Below are 16,549 nucleotides of genomic sequence, written 5' to 3'. Positions count from 1 at the left end.
GCTTCCAATAACTTAGAATTAAACATGCCTCATAGGAGTGTCAGTTAAAGAAAGTAGAGCCAAAACATATTGTAGTAAAAATGAACAAGCAAAACTTTCAGTAGTTTCATTGCAAAATGTAACACTACGTGAACTTACAACTCACAAGATAATACTGTAATTATACACAGCACAGTGGCAGGAAGCTCAGCGTAACTTGCTTTTTTGACTGCCACTGCACGTGACCCTTGTCTTGTACATTGTAACTGTCCTTCGCGACTCCCACAAATGTTTTTAAATGATGTAGTGCAACAGCTTCTGCACCTGAAGATACATACTGCACAGTAAGAACTTGCAAATCTGGTGATTGAATGCTTTATGACTGTGCGTGGCTCCTCATGAAAGATGTCTTTTGTGTGCCAGTGTGGGGGCGGGCCGCACCGGCTGCTACATCGTGCTGGATGTCATGTTGGACATGGCCGAGTGTGAGGGCGTGGTAGATATCTACAACTGTGTCAAAACCCTCTGCTCTCGACGCATCAACATGATCCAGACGGAGGTCAGGTCAACCGCACAGCCATGAAATCACTTCATATACAAACTCAAGCCAAATATCTCCAATTTGTCTTACACATATTCTGGAGGTTACATCACTGGTCATTATATGATAAGGTGTTTCCAGAAGACCTTCTGGAGAGTCGGGTTTTAAAACATTTGTTTTTCCCTCCTGTTGTTTGGAAATTCAAAGAGCGAGCGGGGTGGGGGGGGTTGTTATCATACTCCCCCTCTGGGACTCATGTAAAGGTCATTGCAATAGTTTAGAGAAAAGACTTGGATTGTTTCTCAGTGTGCTGCACAGGCACGTGCTGTTTTTCAGATGTGCAGATAATTTGCATATTCACCCCTTATTATGTAAATCTGACATTGACTTAGCTGTTTGTTACATTTGTAGTTTTGTGCAGGGGTTCTCTAATTAAATGCACAAGGCATGTGTTTGTTTACTTATTTATTTATTCTCCAACAGCTTTCATGCAAAACCAACATTATAGCACATATTTAATGCAAAACAAGGTTATGAAAAATCTCTGCCATTCTCTTATTGTTTGATTATTTATTCACATTTACATACAGTATGTTCTGCCTTAGCCTGCCTGCTTTGTAATGTCTGTTTAGCTGTTTGCAACACTCACTCATGTGTTACTTGACACCTATGAGAGTACACATGCATGCCCACACATGTGCACCTACAAAACACTCAATTATGTTATCCTCTGCCCTTTCAGGAGCAGTATATCTTTATCCATGATGCCATCTTGGAGGCCTGTCTGTGCGGAGAGACGGCCATCTTGGTGAACGAGTTTGCAGTCACTTACAAAGAGATGCTGCGAGTTGATTCCCAGAGTAATTCGTCACAGCTACGGGAGGAGTTTCAGGTCAGTTTTCAACTTGATGACAACATCATAACCTCCATCAATTTTCTAAGTCCGGATTCATTTTGTTAAAATATGCAACTTGAAACATGCAAAGCACACATGCACAGCCCACACACAGAAATTTGCATTTATAATGCAATTTATTAGATATCATCAACATAATGATTTCATTTTCCTAATGGAACCTACTAGTACTTCTTCTTCTAATGTTACTTTTAATGATAAAAATATAGCACTCTCTTTAATGAAGTACTACTACAGTATTAGAATGACAGCAAAATATAGAATTTTATTGCTTTTTGCTTGTATCTACTTTACTGCTTTTAATAGTACAGCGATGAACAATAATACACTAGTAATAATAACTGATGTTGATCTTTTAATGGTCCAGCATGTAGGATGTTTTCTTAGGTGTACAATCACCTGAAAATAGGAAACATGATTTTGTTACCTTACAATGAACTGTTTTCATCTACATAGGGAGAAGGTCCTTATTTACTGAGTCCGCCATGTTGTACTGCGATGTTTCTTCTGTAGCCCAGAACGGACAAACCAAACACTGGCTTGTTTTTTAATTTGGCTCGCAGTAAGGTCTGGATCCTAAGTTAAGAGAGAAAAAACATGGGTACACATTAACATGTGCTGGGCGAGCAGCTCATCTGTGACGTGTTGAACAGTGTCGGAGAAACATAGCGTTAGTCCAGGCAGGCCACGGTATCAAGCGCAGCTCTCAAGACACAAGCTACATCTGCTGATCCTAAGCTGCCTGATCAGCTGATGATGGATCACATGCAACCCATTGGAAAATCTCATTCTGCATCTGGCTTTCCTTGTATGCATGTGGAGGGCAGAGAGATTCGCCTTCTCTGCCTTTGGCTTTCCACTTAGGTACGGGAGGGCGGGGAGGTGCTCTCTCCACCTTTGGCTTTCTACATGAGTTTATGGAAAGGCAGAGAGGGCCCAGAACAGAGCCATACTACCAAAATATTATATTACAAAAAAATATAAAAGTTTGATTTGACTAAAGTGGTCCTGACTGCACTGCTTTTCTAGTGTTTTGAACAATGTTATTCACCCTTGGTGAAGACTGGAAAAAAAATTGCTTTAATCAACCTCCCAAACCAGACGTGACCCACAAAATCGGCCCAACCCTTGTTGATAAACCATTATATGCTACTTGGAGAGTATAATATTTGTATTTATGCATAGCTTGTATGCTGTTGTGGACTGCAGATTTGCTCAGTTAAGTTAAAACAGTCTGCGTGTGTGTTCAGACAGTTACATAAACAAAATACGATGACTACATCTTCTCTGTCGTGGAAAAGTACTTCACAGCAGACATTTGAAAATAGACAAAGTGCAGAAAGGAATGGGCTAATGGATGGGCGCGCACGCGCATGTGTGTGTGTGTGTGTGTGTGTGTGTGTGTGCGCATACATCCATAAAAGTGTGTGTATCTATCTGTGCATGATGTTTGTTTGCTTTCACTTTTGATTCTGCGTGACTGTCATTGAAATCCTCAGCCCAGTTTGTAGGAATGCGGTCTCAGAACATTTTATTAGATGTTGATGAGGAGAAAGGAGAGCCAGCTGTGTTCCCACATGCTTTACCAGCCTCAACCCCCCCCCCCCCTCACCCCTTCCTCACCCCACACCACCCCCACCCACTGCAGAGCTCACCCAGCAGCTGCATTGATTCCAGGTTTAGCATTTCAAAGTAATACTGGAAAAGGCTCATGCTTCCCCCCTTTAATTGTATACTGTTTTATCTTGTACTATATACAGTATAGGATTTATGAATGTATTTCTTACAATTTGGGAATTATACTGTAGGTGGAACGATCCTCTGATTACAAACTTTTAGTTCTTCATAAAGGAAAACGTTACATGCAGAGCTTTGATCTTGTAAACTTATCCCTCTGACATTGTTGTTGAAAGCCTCTCCACCACCCAATGAGCTCTCTGTTTGCCTTTTTACTCTGTCATCCTGCAGACTGCAAACAGCAAAGCGGTAGTACTGACATCAGCAAGTCACAGATCTATTATTGATGCTGCGTATTAATGATCCAAATACTTTTTCACGTTGTCTAATGTCATTACGGCTAAATGAACACAGAGTTCATCAAAGAAAATTGGTATTCAATGTTCCCCTTTGTCTTTTTTTTAAACTTCATTACATTTTTTTTCATAATGTAGCTGGCCTAATTTATCCTTTATTCTTTTAAATCAGTTTATCAACGTGATGTTAAGAGTACTAAAGATTCTTTCAATCAGCATTATTGGATTCTTGCCGTTCTCTGTGTCCCTGTCTTCCCTGCTGTCTGGTTAACTTTTTCTCCTGCCTCTTCCTCGACCATCTTTGACTCCTCTGCTTATATTTCCCCACTGCTGATGCCTTCCATCTTTCGAATTCTCAAATTTTGTTTCATCCTCTCATCTTCCCTCTTTAAAATTTACATTTGCAGACGCTCAACTCTGTGACTCCCCACTTGGATGTGGAAGAGTGCAGTATTGCTCTGTTGCCCAGAAACCGAGAGAAGAACCGCAGCATGGATGTTCTGCCACCTGATCGCGCCCTTGCCTTCCTGGTTACGACAGAAGGGGAAAGCAACAATTACATCAACGCTGCTCTGGCCGACAGCTTCCATCGGCAGGCTGCTTTTATTGTGACCCCTCACCCTCTGCCGGGCACCACGGCTGACTTTTGGAGGCTGGTCTTTGACTATGGCTGCACAGCTGTGGTCATGCTCAACCAACTCAACCAGTCAAACTCCGCTTGGGTAAGGTCAATGTGTTATATACTGTTTTATTGCCATTGATTTGCTGACACCATGAAGAAAAGAGACGCAGAAAAATGTTTGAGTTCACTCACACAAAGCTGCTGTTTGCTGTGCAAGTTTTTACTTTCAGGACTTTCGAGGGCATCTGAACTTTAGTCGAGACTTTTCCTGACATACCCTGCCTTCACTGTTTCTGTATCTCACTGTGCTTAGGATTAGTTCCTTCATGCCATTTTGTTGGGCTTTGATCCCTGACCACATTGATCTCAAGGCATGACTAGATAACACCCGCCCCAGTTTTTCCTTCCCCTCCTCAAGTTACATCTGTGAAGAATAGGTTTGCATTACCCTCCAGCCACATCTCAGGGTTCTTTTTGTTGGCGTCCTACTTTTTCTCATGAGCATATGTCTTTTTCTCTACTGCAGTACTCTGTTTTTTTTTTTTAGACAGTTGTAACAAGAGCTATAATAATGAGTGAAAACACAACACAAGATTTAGGTTCTTGATTCAGTTAAAAACACCTTTGCCACCAAGCCTTTGCTATTCTTGGCCCTGATGGCAGGGATACTTAACTGGCTTTGCCTGGGGGGCCACTTCTGCGAAATTGCAAGAAGCCAGGGACCAGTTTATGAAGACACATTCTTAATATACTAATAATTATCCTGGACCCCTCTGGCATATTTTTTATTTTTATAATAAACAGACTCTATTTTGATCCCTTTTTGTACACTTTGACACCATATTTACATTCAAGGTACAAAAGAAATTCCCAGTTTGAATCTGTTTTCATTGTAAATTAACTGAACCCCCTATTGCAGGCTTGAGTATCAAAGAGGCAGAGCTGATCAAATATGAATCAAGACTCAAGACTGTTACTGCATTGCCCGCTTCTCACCTCAGTTGTTTTCAACAACATATTTTAATGTACTGTTTAGCTGTAAAATGAGAGAGTTTGTGACCCTGCCACCATGTTGTAAACCATTGAGCTGAAAACTAAGCACCCTCACCAGCAGCCAACTTTCTCTTTTACAGCTGAACAGTACACAAAAATATTATACTGAAAGCATTTGAGGCAAGAAATAGGCAATGCAGTAGAAGAATCTTGATTTATATTTGATCAACACGTCCTAGTTTGACAGTTTGACCGCAGGTCACAAGCAGTGACGTTGACATGATTGACAGCTGTATTGGAGACTCCTTGGCTCTGATTGGTTGTTTTCCAATAGGTGCATTGGACTCTAGCAAATGCCATTAAAAGCAATAAGAAGAGGAGGAGGGATATAAGCTTTTTTCACAGATTTCAGAATATAGTGGCAGTTTCAGCAAATGTAACAAAAACTTTTTTTCGTAAAACTTACTAACTGTAGCGTACCATATAATGAATCAGGTGTCACACTGAAGAGAAACAAGGCAGCAATTAAAGTCTGTTCTGGCATAAAAATATAATCATATCTCAGAGTTTTTGTGAACAGTCTGGCAGCCAACTGTTGAGAAAATTTACCTATCCTACGATTTTCAGATTAAGACAGATGAACAGATCATTACAATAATTAAGCTTGAATTGAAATGAAAGCGTTTAAATAACCCCCACGTCATTAAAAGAAAGGAATGATTTGATTCTTGAGATATTTCTCAGGTGGGGGAACATAACTTAACAAGCCTACAGTAGTAATATTGGGCTCCAGACTGATCAAAATGGAACTCCCAGATTTTTAGCAAAAGGAACAACATACTCTGTTAAAGAGGCAAAAGCTGGCACAACTTGACTATAGACATGTTCAGCCAATAATTAAGATCTCCATTTTGTTGGAGTTGAGCTGAGGGAGATTGGCAGACATCCAGTCCTTAATGGCAGAAAAACAGTAATGCTGCTGAATAATTCAACAACACTGGGACAGGTATGTCTTGATATCATCGGCATAATAATTGAAAGAAATGTCATGCTGTCTGAGAATGTAGCCTAAGGAAACCAAGGACGGAGAGAAAAAGATTGGTCCCAAAATGGACCCTTGTGGTTCACCATGCAGGGACACTGTCTTAAAGGAAGAAAGACACAAGAAAATGCGTGATAGACAAACAAAACCAATCAAGGACCATCATGGAGATAACAATATTTTAATCCATTGTGTCAAATTCTGCCTTGATATCAGCCAGCACAGAGCGTTTAAAACGGGACACGTGCCGCATCTTTTACGCCTGAGTCTTAAAATAAATTTCTTTCTGGCTTTTTTTTGTGTTTAATAGGCCTAAAATCTCTGCGGGACAGATGTAAAGCTTTGAGTAGCTCTGAACTAAAATGATCACTCCTCACCCTCTCCTCCATATTTACCACTAGTCTTTCAGCGATAAACCGGTTTCAAGGTAAACCATGGTAATAGAGTTGACAGTTATCATACAGTGTAGGTTTATTTGTCTTTTTTGCCTTTTTACCTATACTTTTATTTAAAATAATAGTCTCAACTTTCAATTATAATGAAGTGATTGTTCAACCAAAAAGACTTGGTTTTCATTCCTTTAAGGCTAATTGTAATTAATAAAAATAATTCTGTTTGTGACACCATGAAACCATGATATTTACATTTTCACAGTATGTGAAAATATATTGTTGCCACAGACTGATGTATGTGAAAGAAACAAAAAATACTAGATCTGCCAGCTGTCATTGGTTGTTCTTTGTTACATGACATGCAAGTTGCTGTGTTCCAAAAGTTGAACTTTGTTTATCTCAGAGCGCAGCCGTCACGCCTTGAAAAACAGGTGCTTTGGTGCAGCAGTTGTGTTGCTGATGCTTTTGAGCGCATCTTCCACACATCTACAGTGATGACAATGGATTTGAGGGTCCCTAGGCAGCAGCTTTCGTTGTTATATCAGTAACAACCCTTACAAGGGCAATATGAAGTACTTGTGTATAACTGGTTCAAGATTTGAACTAGCCACCACCGAAATAATAACAGTGTAGCCTGATCTTTATCTGCAACAGTGCAGAAATAAAGAACCTAAACAGAACAAATAGACATGCAAAAAAATGTGTCTAGCATTAGAATGTTGATTGAGAATTTGGGTGTTAATGCTATGAATGAAGTTTCTGACTTCTAGGTACAGCCCTACAATATACATCAAGCTAACTCTTTAGCTTATAAGTAAAACCAAAAATGGAGGGCTGTTCCAGAGATACACACTGATCACCTTATTGTATCCTAAAAACTAGTCTTATTCTGTCGAACTAAATGCACCTTGTACATCCTTGTTCACTGACTAAAGAAATGATCTTTAAGGACAACAGTCACGCACCGCTGATGGCTTTCATTGTTGCTGTCTGGCACTCATTATGAGAGTATCCTACCCTAAAAAAGAAGAAGAAAAAAAAGTCAAAATCTGTAAACACCTAACATGACCTTTATGAGCCTTGACCTTCTTTGTAATTGTGGTAACAATGTCAATACTTTATATTGAATTCTGAATCATAATGTATGATGTGATCATTAAATGAAGAAAACTGGGGTGTCAGTATTAGCCTTTCTTCATGCTTTTGTAACACCCTGTTTAGTCTAGTAATATAACCGAAAATAAATTTTAGGTACCCCCTGTACTTTGCCACTTTTTATCCACAACCCTTTAAATGTTTTTCATCTCCTTTCTTCCAGTGCACTGCAGTTCATGTTGGGTTTTTGCTTGAAAATTGAATTATTGCCACTTTAAGTTGTTCATTGCAAGATCTTGCTATGGACTCTGTTATAGAGTTCATTCACGGCACTAGAGCACTCTGTCTCCTTCTCATTGCAATTTCTCAGAGCACATTACGTCTCTCCCTCCCAGCCCTGCCTCTCTCCCCTTATTACTACCAGTATGCCATTTTAACACCATCTATTCTATGTAGGAACACACTAACACCACTTTTGTCATTCTTGTTATTGTACTTGTATGTCTGCGTGTATCTCAAACATAATATGTTCTTTTGTTTAAAGTGCATGCATGCAAACCTCCCTACTGAATAAATGCACACACCCTTACACACACGTACTTCCTTAATTTCATCATTCAGAGTTCTCTTCTCTTTGATTATCCCACATTTTGAGAGCTAAGGAATTTTCTTGGCGAACGTGCTGAAGAATTTATGAGTACAAGTACTGTATGTGCCATTTTTAATCACTGATAAAACAATGCCCTCCTCCTCTTTCTCTCTAACCTCCCCCTCTACCTGTAGCCATGTGTTCAGTACTGGCCGGAGCCTGGTTTACAGCAGTACGGGCCCATGGAAGTGGAGTTTCTGTCCATGTCAGCAGACGAGGATGTCATTACTCGTCTGTTCCGGGTCAAGAATGTCACAAGGGTGAGTCATTGCATTTCTAAAAAAGTCTGCACAGGACATGTTGTTCCACTCGGTGGTATTTCACAAAATGATAACTTGAACCTCATTAGAAATGCATTAGCTGTGGTCCTCACCGGTAATTCAGATGTGACATTTTACCTACAGTACATTTAGAGCTGCCAGCTGTAATGTGCATCTAAAAACCACCTGACACGAGTCCGCAAAGTCAAAGCACTATAGACTCGGCTGTAAAAATACTGTGTGCCTGAAACCTTCAGATGATGATTTAAATCCCTCTGTAATTTCTTGTATGTGCACCAACTCAAAGGCTGAATGCTTCACTTGATGCTGGATTTCTACACAATGTGTATCTCTGCATTATTATCCCTCTATGTCGCTTTCTTATGCAAACTTGACACTTCTCTATTGTGTGCTTCATTGTACAGAGGGGGTTGTCAAATAAGTACACTCTAAAATATAGCCTGGAGATTTGTGCTGAGCCCAGTGAGTAAGAAACGTATTCATAGACTGTAGTATTGATACCACAAAGAATATTGTTTTGATAGTCAATAATCCAGAAAACTGAGCTACCAGTGTCTCCATAAGATGTTTCCATAAGAGTGATACATATTATTAGAACTTTCTGTGGAAAGCATGCAAAAAAAGCCCATTAACATGGATGCAATAAAGGTCAGTCACTTCCTTTTTCAATTTCTTCTTGTCATTACCTAGATAGGCGTCTTCCCGCTCTTAGGCGCCTGTTGGCATAATAAAAAGGGGTCTTTTATCATCAGAATGCATGCTGTATTTTCAGTAGCAGGATACTCTTTTCAAGCTGCAAAGCAGACTTTCGTTTGATTTTCCCTATGAAACATGTCAACATTTTCACATTTTCTTCTGGCATGTAGAGAATTAAGAAGTTCTCATGAAACAGGCTAAAGAAAGGCACTGACAGCTCTGTCAAGGTAAAGGGAGCACAGTGGACGTCAGTGTGGTCTTTTCTCAACTTATTTTCTCCAGATGTGTGCATATGTATGAATCAGTCAATCTGACTTCACAAACTGTGTATGCGTGTATGCAGGTGTGTTTTAAGCCTGCAAATTTGCATAAGCGCATGCATGCATTCTGCTCAGGATCACTGTCAACCAATTATTGAAGAAATCTGTATGCAAGGCGTTTTCCTGGCTGCCATTAGAAGCAGGACGACATGCATCGCCCAGAACTTCCTTTCTTGATTGGCATCCCCACCTCCTCCTACGACTGCCCTTGTCATTCCCCTCTCTACCCGTGGCACCTTTTTTTTCTACCCAGTGCACACCACTGTCAAGGAGAGGGTAACTTAACACGGCATAGGAGAATTCAAATCACAGAAATAACACATAGCTCTCCCTCTCACTGCCCCTCTCTCAGTGTATTAGTGTGTATGCTTCCTATGCGTGACAATGATATACAAGGGTAGCGAGTAAAAGTCAAAGGAAGTGCAGTGTAAGCATATGTATGTGTGGGTATAAGAGGAGCACAAAAAAGAGTACACAGTGTAAATCCCACCTCCGCCGAGGCAATTCCTCCATGCATCGTTGGTGTCTTTGCCAGCCCAATTTGCATGAGTTACAGTTCTCCACCGGTCCTTAAGTATTAGGTGAGATTCTACAGGACAAGGTTATGAACACACAGGGACCTCTCTCACACACAGCCCGGGCCCCACTTCCACCTGCAGACTCATATATCTCAAAGTCAGCCTGCTGAGTGAGCACAGCTAAGAGTGCCAGCGTGCCGCCTGGGGAGCACTCAAACACGGGTGTTAACTGGTACACACAGAAAATACTGAAACAACCCGCAAAATGTAATAGAACACAGACACACTGGAGCATGTGCACACACACCCACACAGTATGAGTAGACGCAGATTCCATGTGTTCAATGTTTTCTGTTGCATCCGAAGCTCCAAGAGGGCCAGCTGGTGGTGTGTCAGTTCCAGTTCCTGCGCTGGTCGGCGTATCGAGATGTTCCCGACTCCAAAAAGGCTTTCCTTAACCTGCTGGCTCAAGTGCACAAGTGGCAGAGGGAGTGTGGAGAAGGACGCACTGTTGTCCACTGCCTGTGAGTAATCTGTTTGCGACACACATCATGCACTGTAAACTGAAAGAGAAGGAGACAAGGCGTTGAGTTTCTCTCAGACAGGGAACTACTGCTGTTGAAGAGTGACATTTAGAAGTGCATTTAAACCAAATCTTAGCCTCAGAGGGGAGAATCACAAAAATTTTAAAACATGGTGGATCAAGTCCAAATCTGATGGATGTATCCTGTCTTGTCTCCATTGTGTTTTCTGTGGTTTGGGTGCAATGATATGCAGTGCAAAATCTTTTTCCATGTAGTAGTTTCATAATGTAGGAAATCAAATTGTGGTGTAATGTGCTGTGCAGTGGTGTAATGCATTGTGTGGTGCTGTATGCCCCTCTGTTGTCCTAAGCCCCCGGAGTGCGCACGAGCTGATGAATATGAATGGGCCGTCCAGCTTATTGCCAACCCATCACACGTTCATCCCCACCACCCCCATCCAAAAGCACATCACTCAGTGCTGTCACACAGTGTTACCCACGACAACCAGGAAAGAGATTATGGAGATCAAATCAATTATGGCTTAATACAGAATGCGATGGTTCTCACTACAGTAAATCCAAGACTGCCAAACCACTGACGACGATTGATTACCTTAATATTGCTTGTATACGCTGCAGAGGCTTCCATGCCCACCTTCACTGCATTTGTCTCAGGAGAGAGGAAGTGGATTGTCCTCCTGTAGTTTATTGATATTGCCTTTCATTTATGATGACCAAGACAATAATTCTGAGGAAATGCCACACAATGCTGTTATTTCTCAATTTTCTCTTCCTTACAGCTTTTCTCATGTTGCTATTTTTATGTCAAGATATTGTGTACGTGTGCTATATGAACTGTATCAGATGTTTTCATGAGGTAGCATGAACAGAATATCGGGGTTATCAGATTACACATATTTTGCCCTGCTCATTCTGTGCTATTGTCTTCCAGAATCCACTTAAATATATTAGGAGGTTCCACACAGGAATTGAGATAAATTGTGTTTATTGAAATTTACTGTACAAATGCAATACATACACTGTTGTGAATGCAGTATAATAGGATCGGGATTGCATCATATGGACACTCAAGCTCTGAACCTAAACTGTGTTTAATGGAAGGCAAAACAGGGCAAGCTTATTAATATGCCACATTTCAAACACAAAGGCTGTTTTAAAGTGCAGGCATTACAAATGGAAAAACATTGACCAAGACAAATCTACAGTTATGCTTGTGACTTGTTGAGGCTGTACAGTTGTGCTTACACAAGCTAAATGTTAACATGCTCACATGGCAAAGTTAACATGCTGATGTCGGGGGATAACCTAAGTTGTTAAAATGACTGGGTGATGATTTGCAATCCATCCAACAGTTATTGAGACTTTTTATTTAAAAAAAAAACCAAACTGTCAACTTTAGTGTTGTCTGATAATGAAATTTCTAACTTTAATACAATATCTTAAAAAAAACATCAATACTCAATACCACTTTCAATACCACAGGGAAAAGTGACATTATGACATAAAACTTTAGAGTTTTCATTAAAAGATAAATATTAAAAGGCTATAACATGACATTGATGACTTTTTTAGTTTTGGATAGTGGCTGAGAACAGCAAAATGACGAAATAAATGATGAAATAACATCAACAACAAGAGAGCCCAAGAAAGAGCAGCTGGTACCAGTGTATTGTATTGTACTGTGGAAATGAATATTAAAACCATTTCAAATCATCTTAATCCATGCGTATAAATAAATGAATATTTTGACACAAGTCAACCTCATGATGGCACTAAAGCACTCATCCGGTGGTCACAAAAGTCATCATGAGTCATCGAAGGGGAAAAAAAAAGATTTTATCACAATCCTTTGACTATTTGTCGAGACATTTCACATACATTTTACAAATCTGGAACAAAGTGGTGGACTGCCAAGTCCACATTGCCATCCCTAGAGCCACCCTGCTACACCATAAATTGCAAAGATATGATATCTGTCCAAGATGTTTTTGTTATTATTATGTTTCTTTAAACGTCTCATCTCTGCAGTAACGGTGGCGGTCGCAGTGGGACCTTCTGTGCCTGCAACATTCTGCTTGAGATGATCCAGTACCAGAACATGGTAGACATCTTTTATGCTGTCAAAACTCTACGCAACTGCAAACCCAACATGGTGGAGTCCCTGGTAAGAGAGTCTGTAGATAAATAAGACTATATGTTTTTTCGTGGTAAGAATGTGTTTTTGATCATTTCCGTGTTTTGGCTTTTAATTTAAGAATATTGTATTTTTCCCCAGGACCAGTATCGATTTTGCTATGACCTTGTCCTGGAGTATTTGGACTGCTTTGAAGGTAGATAGCAACCAAATGTTTACCACAGCTGCAGTATCCCATCTGCTGGAGATTCGATTTAAGGCCGCCTAGTGACCCCTCTATTTTAATGTTTGGACCTACGGACTTGGCAGTGAAAAGACTGCAAAGGAAGAAGAGGAGAATAAAAAAAAAAACATGGTCAAGGTTCTAACTTTTAACCTTTAATGTACAGTTGTGACTTCCTCCTTGTTGGTGATGTTTATCTCTTTTGATATTTTTTTTTTGTGCTTTTCTCAATCCTCTTTGCCTCCGGACTAAAGCTCTTTTGTGCTAAGGGTTTCTGTAGCAGTAAAACAATATTCTGAGCTACAAAACGGATCTGTCTGTTCTGAAGAAGAGTCACCTTGGCTATGTTTCATTGTTTTATTCAAACAGCAAGGGGTCTGGATGAATTTCCAGAGTTACAGCAGAATTAACGTGGAAGCATTTTCGTCTCTCTCAAGAGCTACATACAACAGCAGTCCACTGTGGTGGTGGCATGACTTATCTACCATACCATAAACTGCCTTATTCTCTGATGATTGGACAGATTTATTCAAAGCAGTGAATGAATCTGGAAGGTACTGGTGTATAAACGGCGACAAGAGATTTTATTAAAAGACCCGCAGCATTAGGATAGAGCAGCCCAGTCCTCAGCAGTATTGATGCAGAAACTGTACAGTTGTGCAACGTGTTGTATTTTGCCATAATGTTTGTGCTGGATTACCATGTGTGCTATAGGTGGACATTTCCAGGGACCACAGCTCTGGGCCTGGTGCCACCACTGGAGATTCCTGTCTCATTACTGTCACAGTGCCAATCCCGTTGACTGACTTGAACCCTCTCTTTACTTTGCTCTACTGCTTCATCTTGATATATGCCTACAAACATACAGTATGTACTGCGTCAGCTAATGTTCTCACTCCAAAGTGATTGTTTGTATTTTATACCTAGTGGGGAAGAAAAAAGGAGCAGGGGACGCTTTCAGAAATGTATTGACATGCCATAGTGTTGGTGTGAAAATAATGTTCCATTTATGCTGATGTGAAGTGTCCAAAGCAGTGCTGCATTACAGGTTTGAGTCTGTAAGTCCTTTTACTCCTTTATTGTCTGAGGCGTTTGGTTGTACTATAAACTGTTGCAGCAAGCTAAACCAGTTTATCACAGCCCTACCAGGTGGGAGGTTCATTTTGACAATTTTACATGAATATTAGTTGTTGTTCCTAGTGGTGTAAAATAAATAAAGTAAATATATATAAATATAAAGGGGCATTAACATTGTGCAGAGAGGGAAAAAGAAATAATACTTTGCATCACCACTGGTGATTGGTGTCTTCACAATTTTTAGCATCTTAAAGGGGATCTATTTTGCTCACTTTTAGGTTCATATATGTATCATGTTTATATGCTTTAATGTTTAAGAAATCCCTTAATCTTCCTCCTACTGTCTGGGCTGGACTTTTGAAATATTATCAGACCCAAAGGATCAAATCTCAATAGTGAAACGAGTCATTTCGTGGGGACTGTGATGCTCATAAATGTATCTACTGATTTACAAATGTCTTTTCCAAATGTAACTCTGTGGGGAAAAGTCTTTTGGGCCCTATGGCATCCAATGACAGACCTGGAAGTTGTAATTCTACATTTGGCTACTACGTAAAATTGGCTTCAGAGCCTGGTGTTCATGGTGGCTTGGTTCCAGCAGGAATATAATTCAAAATCTGGAAGAAATTAACAACAATGACAACCAAGATTGCATGTTTCCCTGACGTCAGCATGTAGCTACATGTAGGCTTTGTAATGTAAAGACTCACAGTTATGTGCCGTAGAGCAGATGATCGCATAAAGAAATATATCACAAGCTGACGTCAGCTCGTCTCGAAAGTAGAAATCCTAGAAAAGTATTGAGAACTGTTTGAAGCCTAAAGGGTTTTTTTGTACTTAAATTACTTTCACATACATTTACCTCATGTTTTGAAACTTAAGCCACATTTAATTTAACATTTGATATTGTAAAAAAAAATAAAGAAAAGCACAATAGGTCCCCTTATGGTGAGGAGGAATAATTAAAAACAGTTGCCCACAGACCCTGCTGTTTAGCCATCACTGACCTGATGGAAAGACAAAATCCAGTTTTTTAACCTACCAGCCAATGCCTGGAGACCCCTGAAACTGTTAATGCCTGAGTCACTGGGAAAAAAAAAAAAACAGGCAGGCTGGCATGCGTGATACACATAATGATCCAAGTCAGCCTCTAAAAAAGAGCCAGGAAGCAAATCTCTTTGTATTTTTTAACATTTTGCTCCAGAAGCAAGAAAATAGCTTTTCTGCGCTCCATTATTGCCCTTTAAAATATGTTATGCTCCACCATATCTCCTGCAACTCCTTTTTAAGTGCAGGTTTTCAAGGAGGGCGGTAAAGGTTTAACTCCAGGATCTGCCCTAATAAACAAGGAGAGGCACCTTGAAGCCCACAGATACGGAGAAATGGCAGCTAGGCGAACTCTGCTGCTGTAGTTCGCAGCTCACAGTCTGGTTCAGGTGGGAGCACCAGAATATGTGAGGAATCAAACAAAACACCAACATCACCCGGTTCCCACAGGTTCACTGATAGAGCAGCTTGTTTTTTTTAAGGATGAAGAGTGAGGTAGCTACAGTGTAGTCAGCGATCTGACCAAGGATCACTGGAGGAAGTGCCTGGACACTTTTTCTCGAGGGTACAAGGAATGTGTACATACAGATGTATATTATGTTATGTGAATACTATGTGAATAATATACTATATGTTTGCCGAGAGTAAAGACGTACAGTAAGTAACCACTACATAACCACGAAGGTGAATGTTCTGTAAATGACCATTTTGTGAGTTTATTGCCAGAACTTTTAACAGACGAGTATGAACTGAGTCTCCCTGAGTGTACGTTTCAGAGTAAAAAAGGTCTGTCAAAGCATGAATGACTTCATTTTCTGCTTTGTATTTCATTCAGTTCATTTCAGAATATCGTGATCCGCATCGTTTATTTCAACCGCTGTTTTCCAGCAGCCACGACTGTGTGAGTGCATTGTACTTTTACCATTCCAAAGCTTTTTATTATGAACTGCTCTCTGAGTGGCAGTGACTGCCCTGAGAGCACTGTTGATTTCACTTGTGTTTCCTGTATGAACTGATGGTACTTGACATGACCGTTGTATTTGTGGGGGGGTGGGGGGGGGGGTTGTATTTAATGGTAGAGACGGGGGAGATGTATTTTGAGGTTGGGAAAGGGTTTTGTTCTGAAGACTTAACAGCGATCAACAATAAAAGAACAAGGGGGAAGAAAGAGTGTTGTTGTCAACTTATCTTTCAGCGTTCTGTCAGAAAATGCATACGCAGCTAGAAATTTGTCCGTGTGGTTTTATGATTGGTTTGTCAGCAGAAGCAGAGAACTGAATGCTGGACATGGACTCCCTATCTACAAGCCTCTGACCCTCCTGCGGTTTCTCATACGGATGTGGTCTTTTAGCAGTTCCCTTCTCCTTGAACCACGTCGACCATTTGATCTCTTTGAATCTCTCACATTATTTCTCTTCCCTTTTCATCACCCCTCTTCCTCTCTCCT

The 16,549-nt window shown here is 40.4% G+C and overlaps 1 protein-coding gene across 5 annotated transcripts in view; it reads left to right on the top strand.

The window, feature by feature from the left end:
• ptprub (protein tyrosine phosphatase receptor type Ub) overlaps positions 1 to 16,142 on the top strand; it is a 191,668-nt gene extending 175,526 nt beyond the window's left edge. For all 5 annotated transcript variants that reach the window (XM_042489529.1, XM_042489528.1, XM_042489527.1 and 2 more), the window contains 7 exons: positions 403 to 538; positions 1,263 to 1,412; positions 3,877 to 4,191; positions 8,397 to 8,522; positions 10,444 to 10,601; positions 12,650 to 12,785; positions 12,897 to 16,142. In XM_042489529.1, the coding sequence (XP_042345463.1) occupies positions 403 to 538; positions 1,263 to 1,412; positions 3,877 to 4,191; positions 8,397 to 8,522; positions 10,444 to 10,601; positions 12,650 to 12,785; positions 12,897 to 12,959 (1,084 nt within the window). In that variant the 3' untranslated portion in view covers positions 12,960 to 16,142. The remainder of the gene's footprint in view (positions 1 to 402; positions 539 to 1,262; positions 1,413 to 3,876; positions 4,192 to 8,396; positions 8,523 to 10,443; positions 10,602 to 12,649; positions 12,786 to 12,896) is intronic.
• Positions 16,143 to 16,549: the final 407 nt, after the last annotated feature.

This window comes from Plectropomus leopardus, chromosome 7 (assembly GCF_008729295.1).
Source record: "Plectropomus leopardus isolate mb chromosome 7, YSFRI_Pleo_2.0, whole genome shotgun sequence".
NCBI classification, from domain to species: Eukaryota; Metazoa; Chordata; class Actinopteri; order Perciformes; family Serranidae; genus Plectropomus; species Plectropomus leopardus.
The sequence above is the reverse complement of the archived record's forward strand: the minus strand, read 5'-3'. Positions and strand labels throughout refer to the sequence as shown.